The 22,782-nt window shown below is 39.5% G+C and overlaps 1 protein-coding gene across 9 annotated transcripts in view; it reads left to right on the top strand.

The window, feature by feature from the left end:
- KMT2C (lysine methyltransferase 2C) overlaps positions 1–22,782 on the top strand; it is a 189,755-nt gene that overhangs the window by 138,631 nt on the left and 28,342 nt on the right. For 8 of the 9 annotated variants that reach the window (XM_088158694.1, XM_088158785.1, XM_088158636.1 and 5 more), the window contains 14 exons: positions 660–779; positions 3,190–3,320; positions 4,970–5,156; positions 10,331–10,435; positions 10,797–10,844; positions 12,000–12,140; positions 12,315–12,347; positions 12,430–12,549; positions 14,655–14,793; positions 15,035–15,249; positions 15,366–15,439; positions 17,991–18,173; positions 18,765–20,633; positions 21,679–22,004. In XM_088158694.1, coding sequence (XP_088014820.1) covers positions 660–779; positions 3,190–3,320; positions 4,970–5,156; positions 10,331–10,435; positions 10,797–10,844; positions 12,000–12,140; positions 12,315–12,347; positions 12,430–12,549; positions 14,655–14,793; positions 15,035–15,249; positions 15,366–15,439; positions 17,991–18,173; positions 18,765–20,633; positions 21,679–22,004 — 3,691 coding nt within the window. The remainder of the gene's footprint in view (positions 1–659; positions 780–3,189; positions 3,321–4,969; positions 5,157–10,330; positions 10,436–10,796; positions 10,845–11,999; positions 12,141–12,314; positions 12,348–12,429; positions 12,550–14,654; positions 14,794–15,034; positions 15,250–15,365; positions 15,440–17,990; positions 18,174–18,764; positions 20,634–21,678; positions 22,005–22,782) is intronic. The other variant, XM_088158590.1, reaches the window with a different exon arrangement.

The raw sequence follows: 22,782 nt of genomic DNA, 5'->3' as shown, positions 1-22,782 counted from the left end.
GCACAAACAGTTGAGCTGTATCCACATAGAATACATCCATTAGTTATCCTTTAGTTTTCTACAGCCAACAATTCCCCTGGAAAATGGAACAGATCTGTATCTGATACATTTAGATACATACACCCCAACTGCAAAGGATCAGGAACTCTGCATTCAGTCTCTAGTGAAGGATTCAGGAGTTTCAGGCACTGTGATGTTGATTAATTATCTTTTTATTTGAGATACGTCCTTCTCTAGTAGCATCATTTGGAGTGATGGGCTCTCTAGAGCCATTTGCAGAGGACTTTCTGTGGTCTTTTGAGGTTCTTTAATAGGTTTCATTTGGTAGATTGACAGCTAATTCCAGCAACTCAGCAGTTTGCCCCAAGGGAGGGGAAAACCAACATCTGAAGGTTGCCAGGTTTGGTGATTTGAACTTATTGTGGATGTTCTACAGTCCTGAAATACTGTTCATTTTTCATTGCATGTATACCCACTGAGACATAAAAATTAAGACTTGTTCCATAAAATTTCAAATGCAGATTTCTCAGATATTTCAGATTCATTCTTAGACATCTAGATGCAGCAGTCTCCTTGACCTGCAGAGTAATCTTGTCTCTCATTCATACTATGAAACACAGTTTTTATTCAGTGTGTTGGGTTTTTGCTTCCTTGTTCAGGCATTGGTGGATTTATGGTTCGTCAGAGAAGTCGTACAGGGCAGGGGAAGACAAAAAGATCTCTCTCCAGGAAAGATTCTTCTGGATCTGTTTCTGAACAGTTGCCTGGCAGGGATGAAGGTAAGTGCAGGAATTTGATGTTAAATGTTTCTTCATGCTTAATGCAGTAAAAACAATACAGCTCATCACCATGTATGTTTGTCATGGTGGCTTTATTAATCCAACTGAAAATACCCATTCCTGCATAGCTGTAGTTTCAACAGAGCCCATGATATACAAAGAAGCTGAAACAATGAATTGCAGGCTGTTGTAGGAGATAAATAGTGACAATTATTATTATTATTACTAAGTTAGCTTTAGAGCAATCCTCTTTCTGATGCCCCTTTCTCCAGGTGTAGTCCTGGTCCAGGAGCATCTTCTGGACCATCAGTTTCAATACTCAGCAGTGTTCCATATTCCATGAGTATGTCTAGTCAAATTTTTTTTAATCTGTTTATGCTCTGGAAAATCCTTTATTAGAGAGTTTAGTGATATGTTATTGTTGCATGAAGAAATAATTCCTTTTTATTTTTTTAAACCTGATATCGGATATCTGAGAGTTTCATAAGCTGTCCTTGTGTTTAATATTATGAAAGATTGTTTTTTCAAAATCATTAAAAAATCATATTAATTTGTAATACTAGGTGTGTATCATATTTCCCCATCAGTGTTGCCTCTTCCAGGGCTGAAGAATCCTTGACTTTGTTGGGTGTCTTTTCCCATGGCAGAGCCATTTTCATGCCTCTGGCACTGCAGTTCTTGATAGATTGGGCACCTAACAAGAAGTCAGATTTTATTCGTGGGCCTTTTTCTCTTTCTTGCTGTGTGTGATTAGACCAAATTATTCCATCCATCTGGAGTTGCTCACAGTGATGTAGAAAATGTTGAGGTATCATTCTGGGGAGATGTGTGGAGTGTGTTTAGTTCAGAGCCTGTTCCCTGGGAAGTCAGTAGAAGGAGGCAGCTGCTTCTGAAGGATGGCTGATACCACCCCAGTTAAAGACATTGGCCTGTGATTTCTCCTGTTACTCTTTCCTTTCTGTTTAGCTGGGTTTTTTTTTACCTTTTGTAGAGCCAGATCAGTCTCTTGCTGTAGATTTGGTAGAGACTGGATCTTTCCAGGCAGTATTATTAAAGTCTAACATTGAAGTGTTGTCTGTGCCTGCATTTGTAGAATACTTTACTTTTCTTCATAAAGCTAATAAACATTTCTTTTATCAGTGCAGCCAGATATTCTAATTAAGTTCCCAATCTTGGTATAGTGTTTGCTTTCTCTTTAATATTAGTGCTACAGCTGTGTTTCTGCTTTGTAAATAATATTTCAGTGTAGCATACTGCCTTATTTCAGGTTGTGCTGAAAATCTTATGTTAGATCTTTTCATTTCCATAGGGGTCTGCTCCTTTAAGTAATTTTTTTTAATTGGCTAAAAAGCTAATTCTCTATTCTGGATAACACTACAATGCATATTGTTAAAAGGAGTATTCAACAAGTATTATTCAGTTGAAAGTTGGAGCTTCTCTTTCTCTGATCAGACACAATTGCTAGTTGAGAAAAATACAAATCATAGCTTGCCAAGAGCCTGCTTCTCAGTGGCCAGTTCTCATCAGCTTCACCAGGATTTTTTGCATCTTTGTCGCATCCACTCCTTTTCTCTGTAAAATCTCCCTCTCAGACAGTGCAGAGGTCACAGTTTTGGTGAACCTCATTCCACTCATGGTCCTCTGGATATGCTACAGGAGATCACTGCAGTACAAAGCAGAGCTGACTTTATTACTATGATAATATAGTTTCTTAAATAACTTGCCAGAGTCCTTAGCTTCATGTAATTTGTTTTGGCAAGACAGAAGTAGCAGGACTTGAAAAGTTCTGCGTTACCTGCAGTGTTTTTCTTGCTCTGTTGTAATAAAATACTGAATGATTGATGAGCACTGTGTGCTTTTGTGTTTATTAGAAAAAGCAGTGCCACTTTGAAATATGACAGCTGAATAAATGTGTAATTTTTCTTGAAGGGCTTCTTTATAGATTTCTTTTTCTAGGCTGTTCATTATTTATATGATAGTTCTTCTCTCTCAGATTTAAAAAAAATAAGTTTTTTACTTCTAATTTGAGAAATAATAGTGTATGAAATGAAAGGTGGTTAATGTGTAACTCAGCATTGATACTTGTTCATTGGAATTGTCTTTTCAAATACCTGGCTGAATGGCACTGGTAATTTCTGTCAAATTAGTGAATTCTTAGGTTGCCTGGGGATACAGAAGTTAAAGGTCTGTGTGTGCCTGGGAGGTAGAGCAGTGATGTGGCTGCTGTCATATCTGGCATTTCCTGCTGCCAGAGCCTGGGTGGTCAGGGCAGTTCACAGCTGGAAAAAAGCCACCTTTGGAATGCATCTGGAGTGATGTGCATCCAGAGGTAGCCAGATGTGCTGCCACTGTACCTTTAGAGCAAAATATGGAGTGTTTCATTTATTTGTGCCTGGATGTTCCTTTGTAGGTTGGACAGAGCAGCTGCCAGACACCCCAGTGGAGGAGTCTACCCCAGCTTCTGAAAGTACTGAGAAAATAAAGAAGCGTTACAGGAAAAAGAAAAATAAACTCGAAGAAACCTTCCCTGCCTACTTGCAGGTAAAGCTGGTGACCTGCTCCTTGTATTGTAAACCCATTTGAAAGCCTAACTTCATGTGTTGTTTCACAGTTCATTTAAGCCATTGTTTCTTTTCTGATTCCAAATTAATGATTTAAATGAAATTTGGTTTCTGTAAAGAATGTTCATGAGCTTGTACAGAAAACTGTTAAATCTCCAGGATTCTGGAGAATCCTTCTCAGTATATTTGGATCTCTCCTTGTTCTGAGACATGAGATGGGGTGGAAAAATCTTTCCTTTGCTCTCTGAACTGACACATGATATTTCCACATTTAGCCCTGTAGGGTGTCTTAGCCTGCTCAGACCACTTCCTCAGCTTCTCATTTTGCTTTTTGAGGATTATAGAACAATATTTTGGAAAGGGAAACTTGTTTCCTACAGTTTTATGGATTTATATGCCCTGCATCTCCCTTCCACAATAATGTCTGCTCTTCTCTCCCATTAACTTCATGGTGTCCCTGGCAGGTAAGAAGCAGCAGTTGTGGATCATAACTAGGGTATTAATGGTGATTGAGCAATTCCATTCCATTAATCAGGTTATAAAGGGGCTGGTTTATATATATAGATATATATATATATTTACATATATATATATATATGCATATGTATGTATCTTGTTCTTCTCAGCCACCTTCTTCGTGGTGAAGGGAACTTTGCAAGTTGCAACTTTCATTGTCTTGTAGATGTTCACCAGACTTCATGGCATGAACTGTACTGGAATTGAAAGCAAAGAATTAACAGAGAGGCAGAACATGTTGTCTTTAAAAAATAGTATTTCATAAGTGGGGAAGTGGAAAAGAAAGTACTTGGAAAGAAAATTCTTAAACAACATTTTCATTGGACTAATAAGGATAAATATTTTTAATGCATGTTTTACTCTTGTAAAACATAGAATATTTCTTAGATTCTTTGCTAATATTACAATTGCTACTGAAAATATCTATTTTTAGATTTATTTTTAGAGCTGTGTCCTAAGTCAAGATATTAAAGACAACATAGAAACAGAAATGTTGTTATATAATAAATAAAGGTCAACTTGAAAATTTGATAGGTTGCTTACAAATTACTGAGTATTCAGGTTTAGATGAGTGATAGCTGTTGCATAATATTTTAAAAGCCACTTTTATAGTGTAAGTTAAACATCTTCAGGTGTTTTGCTATTGTAGTTAGACATGAGGATGATTCTGTGAAATGCAGTGTATGGTCGTTCTTAAAATTGAATCAGAGTTCTAGATCAAGTTGCCCAGTTATGTGCCCTGTCTTCAGCTGTCCTTTTTGTGTAAGGAGAAATATTTTAAATAATAAGCAAATTGTGATAGATAATAACACTGTATTAGTACACTGTCTGCGCCACATATGTGTAAAAAGACTAAAGTTTTTTTATATAATCTAAGGCGTGAATTTCATCCTAAAATCTTGGTAGTGTAGCTTCCTCAGGTAAGTTGTAGCCACTGTAGCCACTCCTCATAGCCTGGAAGAGATATTGCTATACTGGAATGTTTGTGAGACTCAGACTGTGTTTTTATATTCTTATTAATCCTTGGCTTTTAATTTTAACTTTCTCATTTACTCAAATTTTTCAGTCAATACGGTGTTCTTCCTATGCTAAATCATTTTGTCTTCTTTGCAGGAAGCTTTCTTTGGGAAGGACCTACTGGATACCAGTAGACAGAACAAGATGAGCCTGGATAATTTACCTGAAGAGTCACTTCAACTTTCATGTAAAACAAACTTGGCCACCAGTTTCCTGGATCCTTCATCTGATCCCCTTCTTAGCTCCACCTCCACTCCAGCTCAGGCAAAACTGGGACCTCAAGGTATGCAAACCTAAACTTAGTGATAATTCAGTAGTTAGATTTTATTGTGGTGAATAGGGCTTTTCCACTCTCTTTTCCACTTTCCTCCCACAGTTTATCTGATGTATTTTTTCAGCATTCTATATATGAACTGTCCTTGTGAGGTTAACTAACACTGATATTTAGTGAAATTCTTCTCAAGGGCTCCAGCTGTTTCCAAAAGAGCAGTGGATGACACAGCAATTGGCACTAAATGCAAATCTGCAACATCTTGACTATAATATCCATGGCTATAAAATCCATGAAAATTAGCTCTATGTAAGAAAAAGCATACAGTTCATTATAGAAGAAAACACAGATACTCTCATTAAAAAATACTTTTAGTAGTGTAGTGATTACTAGGTGGATGAATATCATCCAACTATTCTTCTCTTTACTGTTTTAGATTATTTTAGGTTGCCAGTCTCCTCGGAATTTTTGTTTCACCATGTCCTTTCTGAACATGAGTGCCTTTTCCAGGTACAGTTTGTAGCCCCTAGGCAATCTTTTGCTTCTGCTATTGCAAAACCTTACTGAAGGTTCTGCTGAGAGTTTTGCAAATAGCCAGAGGGTTGTAAAGTGCTGCTGAAAGAGCAGCCTCACACAAAAGAGCAATTAAAACCTTACTGTCTCCTTCAAATTATTTTTTCTCTGTCTAGTAGTATATGCTGTTAGCTAGAGATGTCTTTATTTTTAAAAACTGCTACTGTTTCTCTTGCATATTAATTAATTTATGACTTGTGTTTCAGCTGATCCCCAAAGTTTTTCCATCTAAAAGTGTTTGCACACACTATCACAGTTTCCACTGTCCAGAGTCATTTGAAGAAAGGTCACCAATTTGTGATTGTTGCTCAGTGAAAATCTGCTAAATGAAAAGCAAAAGGCTGTATTGTAATTAAACATTGGTTCTTCTACAGTCGAAGTTGTGAGTAATAGAGAATGCAAAAAAAAGTAACTTCCCCCAAAGGTGAAGCTGCTGGAAATGAATTGTAGCATGGTCTGTATTTCCTTAGTTCCAGCACTAGGAAGAGCTCACTATGACTTTTTTCCACCCTGGCTTTCTTTTGAAGCCAGAGAAATTCAGAGGTCTTTGCTGGCCTGTCCAATGCAAGCTTGAAGTCACTAATGTGTTCATGGGTTATGGTAGTGCAGGGCTTTAGAAATTCATGAAGTTGATGTTAATTTAATGTTGTATTTTTCCATCTTCTTTTTATTCAGAAATAAATCATAAAGAGATGGCTGTTAATTAAATAAATCTCTAGCAATGGCTTTGTGGATACCCTACTGTCTTTCCCATTTGATCTGTGAGACATTCAAAGAACAGTGCTTTCTGACCATAGGAATGTTCTCAACTCTGTTGTCTTCTCACTTCTCTTGCACCTGTTCAGATTTCCAGCCAAAATTGTGTCCAGATGGAGCTGTTTGGTGTAGTTGGGGCACCAAGGGGTGAAGTCATCTGCCACTATTGATCAGTTCCAGTGCACTTCTGAGCTCTTTGCTGTGACTTGTGGGGCACAGTTATTTTCACAATAGCATCCCCCCGTGTGAGAGGCCCTGGTCCACTGGCTAATTGCTGAGCTTCTTTCTGGCTGGAGCTGCAGATGAGAGCAGTGATGTTTTCATCATTTCCATACAGACCTGGCTGTGGAGCAGGAGCAACATGAACTGTTTATTCCCTGCACTAGGGGCTGCAGGACTGTGTTGTCACCAGCCATGCTGTTTTCCTACAGTGCCACTTCCCACAAGGATTGCTGACTCCTGTGAGAGTCCTTCCTTATTTGCACAGGTCTTTTCCACAAGGAAAATGTTCTTCTCTTGGAAACTTCATTTGTGTAATCCCAGGATTAAGGATTAGATATGTTTGTTCATCTTCAGAGAGCTCTCATGCATTTAAATCAGTGACCCTGCTCTGCTTTCCAGCAGGTTCTCAGCACTGCTGGGGAGGGCAGTGATGTGTTCAGGCTGCTCCTGAACTGACACTGCATTTCAGGGACACCTTCTATGATTTATTTGTTCTCACATCTTGGTTAAGCGTGGATGAACCTTCCACTAGCCAGGATTGCAGTAGTGATGGTGATTGGCAGAGCTGGACAGAAGAGGGGTTTTAGGAGTCCTTTGTTTACTGTTAATTTCTAAGAAGCTGTGACTGAAGTGAGCTTTAGGCTCACAGCCCTGCTCTTTGTCTGGCAGAGAGGTTGCTGGTTTTATTTTCAGTTAGAAGACTCACATTTCCTATGTTTTCATAACACGTGGCACTCTGTGCACTCTGCTCTGCATGGCACCAACCCTTAAAATCACTTCCAAGTGCTGGAGCAGAGTGCAAAGGTTTGCTCACAGGTCTTACTGTCTGTTCATGGGTGAAGTTGAAGGTGTTGATTTAGATCTGTTGCATTCTGAGGACTGTCTGCCTCTCTCTTGAGTTTCCTGACCTGTGTGTCCCTGATGAAAAAGAAGTCACTTGATGAGGTGTGTTCAGTGAAGGCTCTGGCAATGTGACCTTTCCTTTAGTTTGAAATAACTTAAATTCAGTGTATTTTTTCTGGAAGTGCTGAAAAAGTCATCTGTTCAAGTGAGATCTCCAGAGAATGCTAAAGAAATTGTTCCTAGACAAAAGGAGAGGAGTTGTCTGAGTCTCTGTAGCTGATTCAGGTGCTGCTGAGCCATTTTTATAACTAGAAATGTTACTATATGATTAAACATCTTGGGATGGTTGCAGCCTTGGGAGAGGCATTTTTATGATTTTAGAACTTCATACATAAATAACTGCATTTGAGGGATCAGGATCACAAGATAGCATTAGAACTGTACTCTCTTAGAGATCCAGCATTACAAGCAAATTATTTTCCTTTTTGCTTTTGTCTTGGCTTTCATCTCCATTCTGAAAAGAGTCAAATTAATGAGCAGTATTGAGCTATTTGTTTGGCAGCAGATGTCAACCAGCTATTGATTGTGATCTGAAGCAGCTGACTCAAGTGATTTCGTTGTTTCCGAGATAATATTTAACACACATGGAATTAAAACAAGAAAAAAATAGAAGAAAAAAAGTAAAAGCATGTTTTAGGTTAGATGTCTTGTGTGAGTTTTATGGATTATAGACTCTATCCCTCTGCTCTTACCAACACTAAAGTCTTTTTATAGACTTAACAAACTCCATTTTGAAAGCAGGATGATTTTTCTCTTACCTCATCTGAAGGCCACTGTAGAATCTGATTTCCTTCATAAAGGCCCTCAAATTTGAAGCCCGAATTTTTGCATGGCCAATTTGTAGCTACAGGTGGGTGGTTAACTTTGTATCTTTAAACATTAGATGTTTTCACCTGAGCTTTTTCTAGCTACTTATACAATATATTCACATTTGAAGTTGAATTGTTAGGGACTGTTCCCTACCACAATGGCTGTGGAAAAAAGCACAGTTACATAAAATACTAGAGAAGAATTAAAGGCTGCCAGTGCAGTCCCAGTGCTTCCTTCATGGGCTTTTTTCTCCCTGATTCTTCAAGCAGGAATTGATGAAAGTTAAAGAAGGGCTAAAATCAGTCCTTCAGCCAGCTGAAGTCATTACATCACCTTGTGGTGCCTGGTGTTAAAGTTACTTGCATAATTAGACCAAATTGCCTGAAGGAAAACAAGTATCTGAAAAAAACCCAAACAAACTGTAAAAACCCCCAAAACAACCCACCAAAGCCCAACAACTAGGTTCTGTTGAGATACTTATATTTAACAGTAATTTTTATCAGGTACACAGATAACTATGCCTGCAAAGTGCTGTTGATTTTGAGGCTCTTTTAGATAGTTTTGCTGCTATCAGTAGGAGCTGTATTTCTACATTTAAATGGACTGGTCTGCACTGGCTTATTAATTCATCTTGTTGAGTGGAAACTATAAAACCTGATTTAATTAGGGTGGTTTCACCTTGTCTGCATTACAAAGGGTAGAAGTGAAGAATGAAGAAGTTAAATGAAGAAAAACAATTTTCATTTTGACTTGTTAATGGAAGAAGGGAAAAGAGTTACCTCTGAGAATCAGCAGAAGGCACTTGTAATTCATTGTTAAACCTAGGAGCTTGGAAGTAACCTCATGATAGAAGTAAATCCTTGGCACCAAGCTCTGAATTAAGCTGTATACTTTCCTGGGGCAGTTGGATTGTAACAATGGGAAATACATCTGTATTTGTGTGAAATGTGTGTTCTTTGGCGTTCTGGTTCCTCTTCAGCCTGGCTATTTATTTGTTTTCCAAACCGTATATTTTATGATTTCTATTAATCCCTTTTTTCTGTTTAATTTATATTTGCCATTTCATCATGTTTTATTGGTCTGGCAGTGATTGCTCTTGTAGTCAGGACAGTCTTCAGTTTTACTGAAAAATATTTTTCTCAACTTTTATTTGTTTGTCAAACATTTTTTGCAAATGTTGCACATCTGTAATAGTCCAAAGCAACTAGTTAATAAAACCAGATGGGCCATTTGGAGTAATTCCTCTCTAGTGAATTGGAGGTCAGGAAGATAATAGTATCCAGAAATTCTTATTTAATATTAAATAATTTATTGCTAGACCAGGCCAGTTTTTCCTAGATGGCAAATAAACATGACATTTCTATCTCTGGCTCTTCTCACTCCTTCAGTTTTCTTCCGATCTTAAAAGTACCATCTTCAATTTCTATTTATTTACTTTTGCTTCTTATTCTTAGATTTCACTTTCATATCAGGGTGTAGTAACTAGTTGCTTCTGTATTACGAAAAAGAATGGTGGTAAAAGGAGTAACTGATTACCTTTTTTAAAAAAAAAAATCTTTGTAGATTTACTGTGAGCTGTCCTATATAAAACCTATTTGTTGACTTACTCATTCATGGGCCTTTGTGTCTTAGAGGTTGCAAATTCGGAGTAGATTTTTGGGATTATTTTTCTCAGTCCTTGTTTCACGTGATGTGATCACATTATGATTTCTGAAAAGACTAAACAACGTAAGCACATGTGGGTGGCTCGGTCCTGGCAGGGAGGGGCTGCTGGTCAGCACAGTCTGTGACCCCAGGGACACCTGCAGTTTGACACAGCACAGGAGACCCTTAGGGCCTGGTACATCTGTGTTTGGGGCTGCAGCTCAAGAACATCACCACAGATGTGGAAATGTTGATTTTGTTCATTGCATTTTCTACAGGCAGCACCGACGATCCTTTAGCTGACCTGTCTGAGGTGTTAAATACTGACGATGATATTCTTGGAATTCTTTCTGATGATTTGGTAAAGTCTGGAGATCATTCAGGTGTGTATGTCCATAGGGTCTCTCTAGTAATTGTTTCCCTTTTTTTTCCCCTCTCTTTATTATAGATGTATTTGTTGTACTGTATCTCTAGGTTATGCTCTAGGTCATTTCAGATCCAATTTTCATATCTTAAGAATACCTTGGTTTGGAACGATTTTGGTTTATTCTACCAAAAAAATTGCCCAAACTTGTCAACATTTTGTTTTTACTTGGCTCTTTGCTTTGCTGCTTAAGAGAGGATAAAATGTAGCTGCCGTTGTCTCTCATACCTGCGTAGCTTTTTTCAGCATGCAGCTTTTTCTTTACTTTTTTTTTGTTTTCATGTTGTAATCATCCATTTTATCTGGTTTGGGTCCTGTAGGTCTTGATTTATGCACTTTCCAGGTTGAGAACTCACCCTCCCCATTTGGTAAGAATCTAAACAATGGATGATCCATGGTTAGCAGTAGCCCTCTTTTCCTAGTGGTTTAGCTGAAAGAACTGCATGTGTAGAAATTACTTCTCCTTTACTGTGTCACTAATTCATGTTTCATTTTCCACTCTGTGGTGTTTGAGTCTAACACGACCTCTAAACTCTGCACTCTGCCTTTAAGAGTCCTGCATCAAGTTTTGCTTACAGCTTTTGAAAACCTTCCTTAGCTTTTTGTGTTTCATGATACAAACCCATGCATTTTCTTGCTGCCACTGTAAATATTATTTCCTGTAGTAGTGTGTAGTTTTTGTCATAGTGGTATATTTTGTAAATGAAAAGCATTTCAATCAGTGTGAGTATATTAAAGCATGATTAAAGCAGTCAGTCTCCTTTTGTTTTCACTGGATAATGGTTCATCACTTTTTATATAAAAGACATGCTGACAATAAGTAGAGTGGCATGTTTCATTATTTTAAATTTGGAGTTGTTTGGTAATTATTACAGAAATATATTTTAAATACTAAAGGACATAGATCTTTTTCCCAGATTTCTCTCATTTGAGAGATTTCTTGACTTGTAATAGATGTTAGGAAATCTATGTAGTGAGTTTTGTTAGTGCCAGCAAATCACTTTGATGTAACCCATAACAGTCAGGATTTGTTTTTGAAAGATAAACTTCTGTAATTTGTTTTATATTGGCTATACCTCAACAGCATTTCAGTAAATACTTTGTGTAATATTTGAAGTGAAGAACATTTGAAGTGAACCTTAGGGTACACGGGGATGAACCGTTTTTACTACTGGTGTGATTCTTTCCAAAATGTGAAAAATAGCTGAAGTGGAACTATATACTGAAACCTAGATAATTTGAAACCAAGCTGAACTAAACTCAGTAGTCTTACTTCCCATTCTTCCAGTTACATTATATTCAATTAACATTTCTCAAACAGTACAATAAACTGGAGGTAAAGAGTTGGAAGTTATTTTACCTTTTCTAATCATTGTTTTGTTTTGCCTTACCTTTCAAATATTAGAAAGCCCTGGTTTAATTGACAGCTGAATTCTAGAGGAAGGAAACAGGGTCTGTGCTCTTTATTCAGTACTAAAAAATTTTGCTCTCTGTTTCTAATTTAATACTCTTTTTTCCTCCAGCTGGATTGGATATTGGCCCCATCTCTGATGATCCTTCTTCTCTGCCTCAGCCGAATGTCAACCAGAGCTCACGGCCACCACTGAGTGAGGAGCAGTTAGATGGAATCCTCAGTCCAGAACTAGACAAAATGGTCACAGATGGTAATTTTTTTGTCATTATTCTTGGTGTTCTACAGAACTTATGTAGAAATCATCTATTCTTTTTCTTTCCCACAAATGACACATCTCTGTATTGTAACAGACCTATTTGGACTTGGTTGCTTTTATTGCATCCTCTGATGAATACTTACCCTGTGTTGCCTTTACTTTGTCCAGGTGCTATTCTTGGCAAACTGTACAAAATCCCAGGTATGTGTTCTGATCCTCCTTCTCTTTTATGGAACACAGTTCACAAGCAATGCCAGCAACTCATGCAGAGTGTTTTTTGCAGAGCTGGGAGGGAAGGATGTTGAAGATTTGTTCACAGCTGTGTTGAGTCCAGCAGCCCCACAGCCAGCTCCTCTGCCACAGCCTCCTCCCCCACCACAGCTCATGTCTCTGCACAGCCAAGGTATGTTCCTCTGGGGCTTTGTGAGCAGCAGCCTGGCCAGGAGAGTTGGGCACCTTTTAAATGCTGATGTGGAAGCAGGACACACCTTATGCTGTGCAAAATTGTGGAATCTGCCATTGTTAATTTGTGAAATATTATTCGAAACCTGTTCTGAAGGGAGTATGTGATTAACATCCATGTAAATATTGCTAATAGATAAGGACAGTTATTTGAGATTTTTCTGACATATTGGTGCTTTTATTTTAGCTGACACTTAGATGGTTTGGAAATTAGTCTGTGATAAAGCATGTGTTCTCTTCTGATTTCACTCTTTAATTACTTTTGAGTACCTCCTCAAGGGTAAGGGTAAGGCAAGAGTGTGTAATGCTGAGTTTACTGAGTCTTAATTTCTGTAAGAAATTTCTGTAAGAATGCAGTTTAGTGTATTAGCCAGTCCTAATAGAAGGAGGCTAAACAAATTTAAAATTCATCTTGGAAGTTATCCTTTATATTTCTTCATTACTACAAAAAATGTAATGAGTTTATACAGCATCTTGCTCTTATATTGAAGGCAAGAGACAGGTTGCTTTTATTATTGTTATCAGTAGAGCTGGTTTTTTAAGCCATATATGTGAATATAATTGAATGTGCTCCTTTTCTTATCAGACATCACCTCTAGTGGGTTTTCTGTGAGCTCATGTAAAGAGTCTCCACTCTTATATACTGGGACTAGAAGACTACTTTGCAAATTGATTTGACCAGTGAATTAATCATAAGAAGAAAAGTTGATTTGTTTCCTAGTTGGATCAGTTTTAATACAAATGAAATACTTCAAAACCTCTTAGAAAGGAAAATATTTTAAGTAAATAAAGAGTTGATTTAAAGAAAAAGATAATATGGATAGCATTGCTTGTTTCCCAGTTACTTGAGACTTGGGATAGCTCGAGCATTTGAGCTCTTTAAGATTGTTCAACTCCTCCCTGTGGGAGCTGCCATGATAACAAAGTTTTAGATTTACAGTTTGGTTCTGCTCCAGTGGAACGATCCACACATTTCTGTGAGATAAACGCTTCAATAATGGGGCAGGTTGCATCAAGTTTCAGCAATTTCAGATAAAATTACTGTTCTCTTCTCATGAAGACCTGTGAGCACACAGTGCAAACCAGAGGCCTGACTCCATCCTGTTTGTTTGCCAAGTCTTCACAGTTGCTGTGTTTACCAGCACAGTAACATTCTCTTAAATTTTGTGTTACAACTGTAGTTGCTGCACAGTTTACCATAACCTTTAGATCAGAAACAGTCTCCTAAAATGGGAGAATGATACAGTGTCATCCTGCAGATGCATCTGATTCCTGAGCTGCTTCTGTGCCTTTAAGGAAATACTGGGGCAACAGTTGTAATCTCACTTAAGTGACGTGATCCAAAGGCCAGAGTTAATTCTGTGTAGTAACATCTGCAAATACCATCTGCTGGAATGAATCTGCCTGTGCCACATTTGTAATACTGTAATCAAATAAATAACATTTTCTGCCTTCGTACTGCTAGGCTGGACATTTAATTAGAAAATGCTAATGCTCATTTGAGTAGAGTTATCTGTTTCATTGGTTACAAATTAGGGAGTTAGTAGATAATGAGGCTTACTTTGGTACAATGCTCAGTAGTCTCAGAAGAGGGGATGTTTAATTCAGGTGGCTAGTGATCATCCTGCAAGGACTGAAAACCACCTTCTCCATGGCTTGCTGCTTGGATCTGGGTCTAACAAACATGAAGACTATTAGATTTTAAGTTTATTACCTCAATATAAAGTGCAGTACCATGGCATGGGCTACTGCAAAAGTTTTGGGAATCCATTTTTGAAAAAAATTATATTTTAGACAAGAAAAAAAAAAATCTGTGCAGGAATGTGATAGAGTAGAAAAGAATCCTTTAAGCTTATAGGGAAGGATTTTAATCTGATTTAAAATATTTCCCAAAAAAGTAAGGTCAGACCTGTAAAATTTTAAGGTGATAGATTTTTCACTAGAGGTGATATTATTTTCTCAATGAAAGGTTCCACCTATGTCTTATAAGCAGTCACCTTTGAAAACTTAAATGAGTGACTAAAAGCTGAAACAACTTCTTTCCAGGAGAGAATGCGTTTCCAAGAGTGCCCCTCATGAATGGTCTGATTGGCCCCAACCCTCATCTCCCTCACACGGCTCTGGCTGCTGGAGGTGGGCTGGGCACCTTCTCTCCCATTACACAGCAGCCATACACTGATGCCAGGTAAGTCCACATGGGGAATAAAAGATACTTAGTGTATTTAGCATTAAAAAAAAACCAAACAAAACACCTGGAGGGTGGTGTTGGTTACTGATAATGTGATATTATTAGTTCTTGATAGCCACCACAAAACTTTGTGTATTCTTGCAGTGTGTTCACTGCTGAAATAGCAAACAGAATGAGTACTTTGCTAATTTGCTGTTTTTTACAATCTGTGAAACAAACCCCTTTTCTGGTCTGTCAGGGATAAGAATCCAGCATTCAATCCAATGGTGACTGATCCCAACAGCTCATGGGCACCTGCAGCTCCACCCCTGGAAGGTGAAGGTGATACCATGTCCAATGCTCAGAGAAGCACCCTGAAGTGGGAGAAAGAAGAAGCTTTGGGTGAAATGGCAACTGTAGCACCTGTTCTCTATACAAATATCAACTTCCCTAACCTGAAGGAAGAATTCCCAGGTGAGTGATTTACTGAATCAAGTTGATTATTTTGCAGGAATTGGTGCATCTTGATTTGAAAGTATCTCATATAGACTTGTCATAGTCTTGTGTATTGACACATTTTTTGGTTGCAGACTGGGCTACAAGAGTGAAGCAAATTGCTAAACTGTGGAGGAAAGCAAGCTCTCAAGAGAGGGCTCCCTATGTGGTAAGAACAATTCCCACCTGCTTTTGCATGCTTCCAGCAAACACACATTTCATTTATAAGGTGGTGGTGTTTTGTTTTGTTTTTAATAACTCAAGCTGTAGGTTCCCTTACTCCAAGAAAACCTTTTAAATTTAAGTCTGAATACTTCTTACCTGTATTCTTTGCTTTTAAATCTTGGAATAAATTCAGTTAGTGCTGTGAAATCTAAAGACATCAGCTGAGATAAGAACATTTGTGGCTCCCACTGCCTCTCAGCTGTATTTGATTAATGCCTCAAGTTGTCTTTGCTCTGTCTCTTTCTACACAGAGTCTCCCCACTTTCTTCAGAAGGATGATAACTGATCATGAGATTCCCTTTCATCATCCCCTCTCACTGGGCTATTCTTTTTGTCCCAGTTAGAGTTGCTGGAGTCTTTCAGCTATTGAACTAACAATTCCAGAGATGTCAGTGCTCACACCTCTGCTTTCCTCATTTACTTCTACTCCTTGTATTCTTGCTGTTCCCTTTCTCTGCTTACTCTCTTGTATTGCTTTGTATGGAAACTCTTCTGATATCTTCTGATACCAAATTTTCTGATACCATTTTGTGGGGAGCATGAAGGACTCCATTTTTCTCTCCAAAATCATTCACCTTCTTCACATCTGAGTTAAATGAACCTAGGTACTTGTAGCAGCTATCTGGAGTTGCATGATCATTGATTTAATCCTGCAGAACTTCTGCCATTCAATAGGGGTGACCCTTAAGCTTTGTTGAAGCCTCTGTTGAAGCCTGTGTGCATCCAAATCTCAGAACTTGTATTATTGATTCTTTAGGACTTTCCCAACAATTGTTGGCAAATGTACTTTTCTTTAACTTCCATTCTCTCCTGGTTCTCATCTTTGTTTCTTCATAGCACCGGTTGGATGATCATTCTCACTTTGAAGGTTTCTGTAGATTTGCAGTTTTCAGTCTCTTAGCCTTCCCCTACCTGCCCTTTTTTCATATAGTCCCATCAGTAAACAAACTTCATTCCTCTGCATGTTGATGAGTCAGAGTTTGGCAGTACTACATCATCTGCTGTCCAAATTCAAAATTGCCCTGATCTCTGGCTTAAGGGGATAAATCATATCCCAAACTCACAGTGAGAAGTGGAGTACTTGATCTTTTTCAAACCTTTTCCACTTGAAAGAATAATTCTCTCGTTTCTTCTTTGTATCACTGGGGCATCATCATTATTCTGCTTTTTATTCAGTGTTGCAGTTTCAGTACCTTTGGACCTCTATGTCATCTTGCCCATGCTATAGTTAATCTTGGTGATTCCTTTGTAGTATTTATAAGATAATACCCACTTACATGGGTGGCATGTACCACTTCACAATTATTTATATTACTGATTGCTTTATTTTTCATTGTTCTTAAAAAATGCAGTCATATCCTTGTGATGGGTGTCCAAAAGTCACGAGCAAAAATTACTTCCCTTATGTACAGGAGGAGAGTGCATGCTCCTGCACATCAGTATTTACACAGCAAGATGTAGTAATTCTTCTCAGAACAGTCCTTGTGCTCCTGCCATGCAGCTCCTGTGGGTGGTCCCTGGCATTGTTCACACAAAAAGCTGCTGTGGTGCCTCTCCTGAGGGACTTGCACTCTGAGGGATTGAGTGAAGGCTGAAATGAAATTCAGTGGAGTGTTAGTAAATTTTCACTGTAGGCTTTTGACTTTACTTAGCATGCACAATCCCATCACTTACAGGGAAAAATGATAGTGATTTTTCTGCTGCTGTGACATTGGTGCTCTCATCCATGTCACCATTTCATTGTTGGGGGGAAATATTAAAGCCTTTTCTTCTAGGCAACCCCTACTTGACAGCTGAAAATAAATTTGTGAAAAAGGGAACGTGAGAGTTTGGTTCAGAAAAGAAATCACTTCCTAGATTGGTGGTAAAACAGGATCTTTGAAACTTCCATTAGATACTTTAAAGTGTCACTATGGCTGTAAAATGCCTCATTGAAGAAGAATTGCTGTGTCTCCATACAGTTTTTCCTGATCCATAAGCCCATATCCTATGTTTATACTGTTAACTGTTAACAGACTCAGATCTTTAGAGGTCATTTAATGGACTAGACTGTATTTTTCTTGTCATTGAAGTTCTCCACATTAGTGGCCTTTATTGATCCAAACATCATCTGCTGTGCTCAGCCTTCACGTTGTACACCACACCAATATGTGATTTGAAAGGTAAACTGGTGGGATTAACGATTTCTTGGCACAGCACAGTGCCTGGAACAGACAGCCTCCTGTATAGAAAAGCTTTGCTAATAGGTTTACTAATTTACTAATTGCTAGTAACCTCTTAGTTCCTTCCATATATGTTAAACACAGAATTTCTGCAGAGGTGTGAAGTATTTTCTGCTTGGAATTCTTTTTGAAGTGCATAATGTCATTTCCACGAGGATGTGTGTGATTAAAGCAGGCTGTACAAATAATTTGGTGATAGATTTTGTAGGAATAACAGATGCAGTGCACACTTAAAAGAAAATAAGTCTAACTGCATCTTTTTTCTTCTTCCAGCAAAAAGCCAGAGATAATAGAGCTGCTTTGCGCATCAATAAAGTACAGATGTCAAATGACTCCATGAAAAGGCAGCAGCAACAGGATAGCATTGATCCCAGCTCACGCATCGACTCCGACCTCTTTAAAGATCCATTAAAACAGAGGGAATCAGAACATGAGCAGGAATGGAAATTCAGACAGGTGTGTAGCATTTAGGGTGTTTTGTTATTTTCTCCCTGCTTTTTATTGCCTTGTAGGAATCTGTTGTAATAAAATCAATGTGAATCTTCCTTTGTAAAATAGCATCCAGTCAGCCATTCTGCTTGGGAGGAAAATAGATGCTATCAGAAGATAAGTTGTGTGTAAAGCAACTTTTCTTTAAATTTTGACTCTTAAATCCTGTGCGTTATAAAAATAGGTTGTTCTTTCTCTGCCTGGGTGGCCGGTACAATAGGTTTTTATTACATACCCTGTATTGCAGTAACTTTGTCCTGCAGACTACTGCCTCACATGGGGCTGGGTGTCTCTCAAAGCCCACACCAGTACTGCATGTCAGTAACCTTTGTCTTCAGAGTATGAGGTTGGAAAGCAGTGCTGCTCTTTAGGCAACCTGGGAAATGCTTATTCCCAGGCCAGTAAGATGCATGTCAAGGTAATTGACCTTCACAAATAGCTAGATTGTAACTGATATTGGATATGTCCTAATGTTTTAATTATAGATTCAGTCGTTAGAAAGATTTTATATACACTAAACTTAGAAGTGTAACCTTTTTCCTTATAATTTTAAAACAGCAAATGCGGCAAAAAAGTAAGCAGCAGGCCAAAATAGAAGCCACACAGAAGCTTGAACAGGTGAAAAATGAGCAGCAGCAACAGCAGCAGCAGCAGCAACAGCAGCAGCAGTTTGGTTCACAGCAGCTCCTGAACCAGTCTGGCTCAGACACACCCAGCAGTGGGATCCAGAGCCCCTTAACGCCGCAGACTGGCAATGGAAGCATGTCTCCTGCACAACAGACATTCCATAAGGATCTGTTCACAAAGCAGCAGCTCCCTGCTACGCCCACATCTGCGTCCTCAGATGATGTGTTCCTAAAGCCACAAGCCCCACCTCCCACTCCCAGCCGAATCCCAGTACACGATTCACTGTCTCAGTCTCAGACTCCTCAGACGTCATCACAACAGATGTTTTCTCCCGGTTCCACAAACACGAGGCCTCCTTCTCCCATGGATCCATATGCTAAAATGGTGGGAACACCCAGACCAGCACCCATCAACCAGAACTTTGTTAGGAGGAACACCATTGCCCCGTTAGACTCCTGTGCAGCACAGTCCTCCCTGTCTCGGGAGCCGTCGGGAAGCAGGCCCTCGCCAGTCAGGGACTCATGTTCTTCATCTCCAGGTAGCAGCGATCCCTATGCAAAGCCACCAGACACACCCAGGCCTGTCATGCCATCAGAGCAGTTCTCCAAACCGCTGGCAGTCCCACGGTCGCCCGTAGTTATGGAGCAGCCAGGGAAGGTTCCTTTAGCTGCTGGAAGCAGCGATCCATTTACTAAGCCAGCCCCTAGGACTGACACGTTTCAGAGACAGAGAGTAACCTCTGCTGATGCCTATGCACGGCCTCCATTGACTCCAACTCCTGCTCCTGTGGATGGGAGCCCTGGACCTTTCAAAACTCCTCTGCGCCCTCCTCAGTCCCCACAAGATCCTTACTCCTCCATGCCAGCCACGCCCCGGCGCGTTGCTGTTGATCCCTATGAAAGGCCCCCTCTGACCCCGAGGCCTGTGGATAACTTTTCCCATAACCAGGCCAACGATCCCTACAGCCAGCCTCCCCTCACTCCCCACCCTGCCATAAAGGAGCCTTTTGCCCATCCACCACGGGTAGTGCGCCAGCAGGGTGATTCTTTCCCTCAGTCTGGGCCCATTTCAAGGCCAGCTTCTCAGGACCCTTACTCCCAGCCTCCAGGTACTCCTCGGCCAGTTGCTGATCCTTACGCCCAGCCCCCAGGAACTCCTCGTCCCACCACCGTGGATCCTTACATGCAGCAGCCACCAACACCAAGACCTGCTCAACCAGCAGATCTGTTTGCTCAGTCCCCAGCAAACCAGAGACATTCTGATCCCTATGCCCAACCTCCTGGAACACCACGGCCAGTTCTCAATGATCCTTACTCTCAGCAGCCAGCAACCCCAAGGCCAGGGATTCCTGAGAGTTTTAACAGACCTGCCATGACAAGGCCAGGACTAATACCAAATAGAGATCCTTTCCTGCAGGCACCACAGAGCAGGTTGCAGGGCACTTTTGTCAGGCCATCAGACCCATGTTCTCAAACTCCCAGGTCTGCAGGACCTGCAATAACAGATTCATTTAGCCATGGTGCAGCTACTCCAGCACATGACCCATATGATCAACCACCAATGACTCCAAGACCTCAGCCAGAATCTTTTGGAACTGGTCAACTGGCCCATGATGCTGCCGAACAGCCACGACCTGGATCTGATGGCACCTTCAGTGCATCTGGAAATTCTCCCATGACTTCTCAAGGACAACAGTTTCCCAAAGTTTCACAAGTTCCGGGCCCAGCACCCACCACAGGAGTAACAGATACTCAGAATACCATGAATATGTCTCAAGCAGATACCGAGAAGTTAAGACAGGTGAGAATTCTGATGAGATTAAAATTCTGGAAATAGAAGAATTTTCCCCGTTCCTGTTGATACTTAAAGTTTCTTGCCATTAAACATAGCTGTGTGTAAGATACGAATTATCTTACTAATTTACTTAATATGTCAGTTTGGTCCTTCTGGATAGAACCACAATATACAGAATACAGGAACATCAGTAATTTTTAAAGAGTTTGGACAAGATCCAAAAAAAGAAGCAAAGGCTATATTTGAAGCTACTGAAGACGTGGATGGTTGGTCTGTAATAGTACTTTTTAGCTACAGTCTGAGGAAAAAAAGCATTTTAAAAGGTCAGTTTGTTCTCTTCTCTAACAAATGAGGTGTGAAACTGATTGTCAGTGACTTGTTTACTGGCTGGAGAAGGGAATACAGGCAAAGATCTCAGACCACGTGTCTGACTTTGCAGTTGGCCAGTGTGTTGAAGTGAATCCTTCCCTTGGTCACTGCTTTTCTTGAGGCACATTCACTCCTGGTTTCTGTCTGTGAATGTTTGGCAAACAGCTCTTGCTGAGGGGTAGAATTACATTCAGCTTGTGGAAAGCTGGTCAGTCTTTTGTTTGGAAGGAGGGATGGGAAGTGAATTTAATGGAAAACTGGTAGTACAGTTTATCCTACAGAGTTAAGAGTAAATTCTGCAGCTGTGGTGTAAAAACCTTTCACTGAATTTTCTTCAGTGGACCTCTAGTCAACTTTGCCCCTCAGAATGCACTTTTCCTGTGATGAAAGGGCCTTCATTCCTGGAAAAAGAAAAGGAAAGAGAGTTGCTGCCATGTCAGTTGGTAGAATGGGATCACACTGTACACTTCACCAAGACATCTGGATGTTAAGTTGACTTACCAGCATCCTGCACCATTTGACCCCCCCTTCTCATTTCTGAGGTGATTGTGGTTGTTTATAATATTTTCCTGTAACAACTGAAGGATTTCTTTCCTCCAAAAGGCTTAACCTAGCAGAGTGTGACACTTGAAACGATGCCAGTTGCAGTGTCAAGCATAATGATTTATTTTCTTTTAAACAGCGCCAGAAGCTCCGTGAGATTATTTTACAGCAGCAGCAGCAAAAGAAGAATGCAGTTCGCCAGGAAAAGGCCTTGCAGGACACAGCAGCTCCTCCCCATGCAGCCCCTCTTCAGCATTGGCAGCAAGACAACTTAAATCAGATCTTTAACCGCCCTCCTCCTCCCTATCCTGGGAATATCAGGTCCTCTGTGGTCCCTCCAGGTGGGCCAAGGTTCTCCATGTACCCCAAGGACCAGCGTGGGCCATTCCCTGGGGATGGGCAGTTCAACAGGCCCCAGTTTCCAGGAGATATGAACACCATGGGGATGAGACCTCATGGTCTGAGGTAAGCTCTTGGATCTCTTAAACTCAGGGGATTACAGAGATAGTTAGAGAAAGGGAGCTCTTTGGACAGGATAAAAAATCACCTACAGGAGCTGGTAACCTTCCTGAACTCTGTACATGCAGTGGATTTTCCTGTAACATTAGAATGTGTGTTTTACACTAAGTGTTACACGCTGTTTTGTTGGGAATAATTCAGAAAAATAAATGAAGAAACTGCAGAGCTAGTCAAACTTGTGTGACCTGAAACATCTTGTTGTCCATGGCTTTTGGGACATTTCTAAAAAAAAGTAAAAGACCAGACTTTATTTTTGATGGTTTAATATGAATAAATTAATTTCTAATGAGTATGTAGTCAAACATCAGCTTCTGTCTATGGCACTTTTACAGTGAATGCTACAATGTAAAATGAATATCAGTATCAGCATACATTGTCATCTCAGAAATGAATTTTTTTCCGTATCTGGATTTATTTCAGTAATATCTAAATCCACACACTGAGATTTTTTACTCTGAATTGCATTAACATGTATTTTAATTACTAGGTTAGTTCTGACTGTCAGAATTTTCTATCCATTATTATTATTGAAGTTGAAAACAGGTTGTTTATTAAACATAATTAAAGCAATTATTTTATTGTAGTCATAAAGCTCATTTAAATGTAAATATAATTAGTCAAAACATTTATTTAAATATCTTGATGAATGCATCATTTGGTGAACAGTTATTTAGTCACGCAAGACTGAGAAAAAAGATGATTTGGTCTTTGGTGCTTTATTTTA

Source organism: Sturnus vulgaris, chromosome 1, assembly GCF_052056855.1.
Source record: "Sturnus vulgaris isolate bStuVul1 chromosome 1, bStuVul1.hap1, whole genome shotgun sequence".
In the NCBI taxonomy this organism is placed as follows: domain Eukaryota; kingdom Metazoa; phylum Chordata; class Aves; order Passeriformes; family Sturnidae; genus Sturnus; species Sturnus vulgaris.
This window is presented reverse-complemented; position numbering and strand designations above follow the sequence as displayed.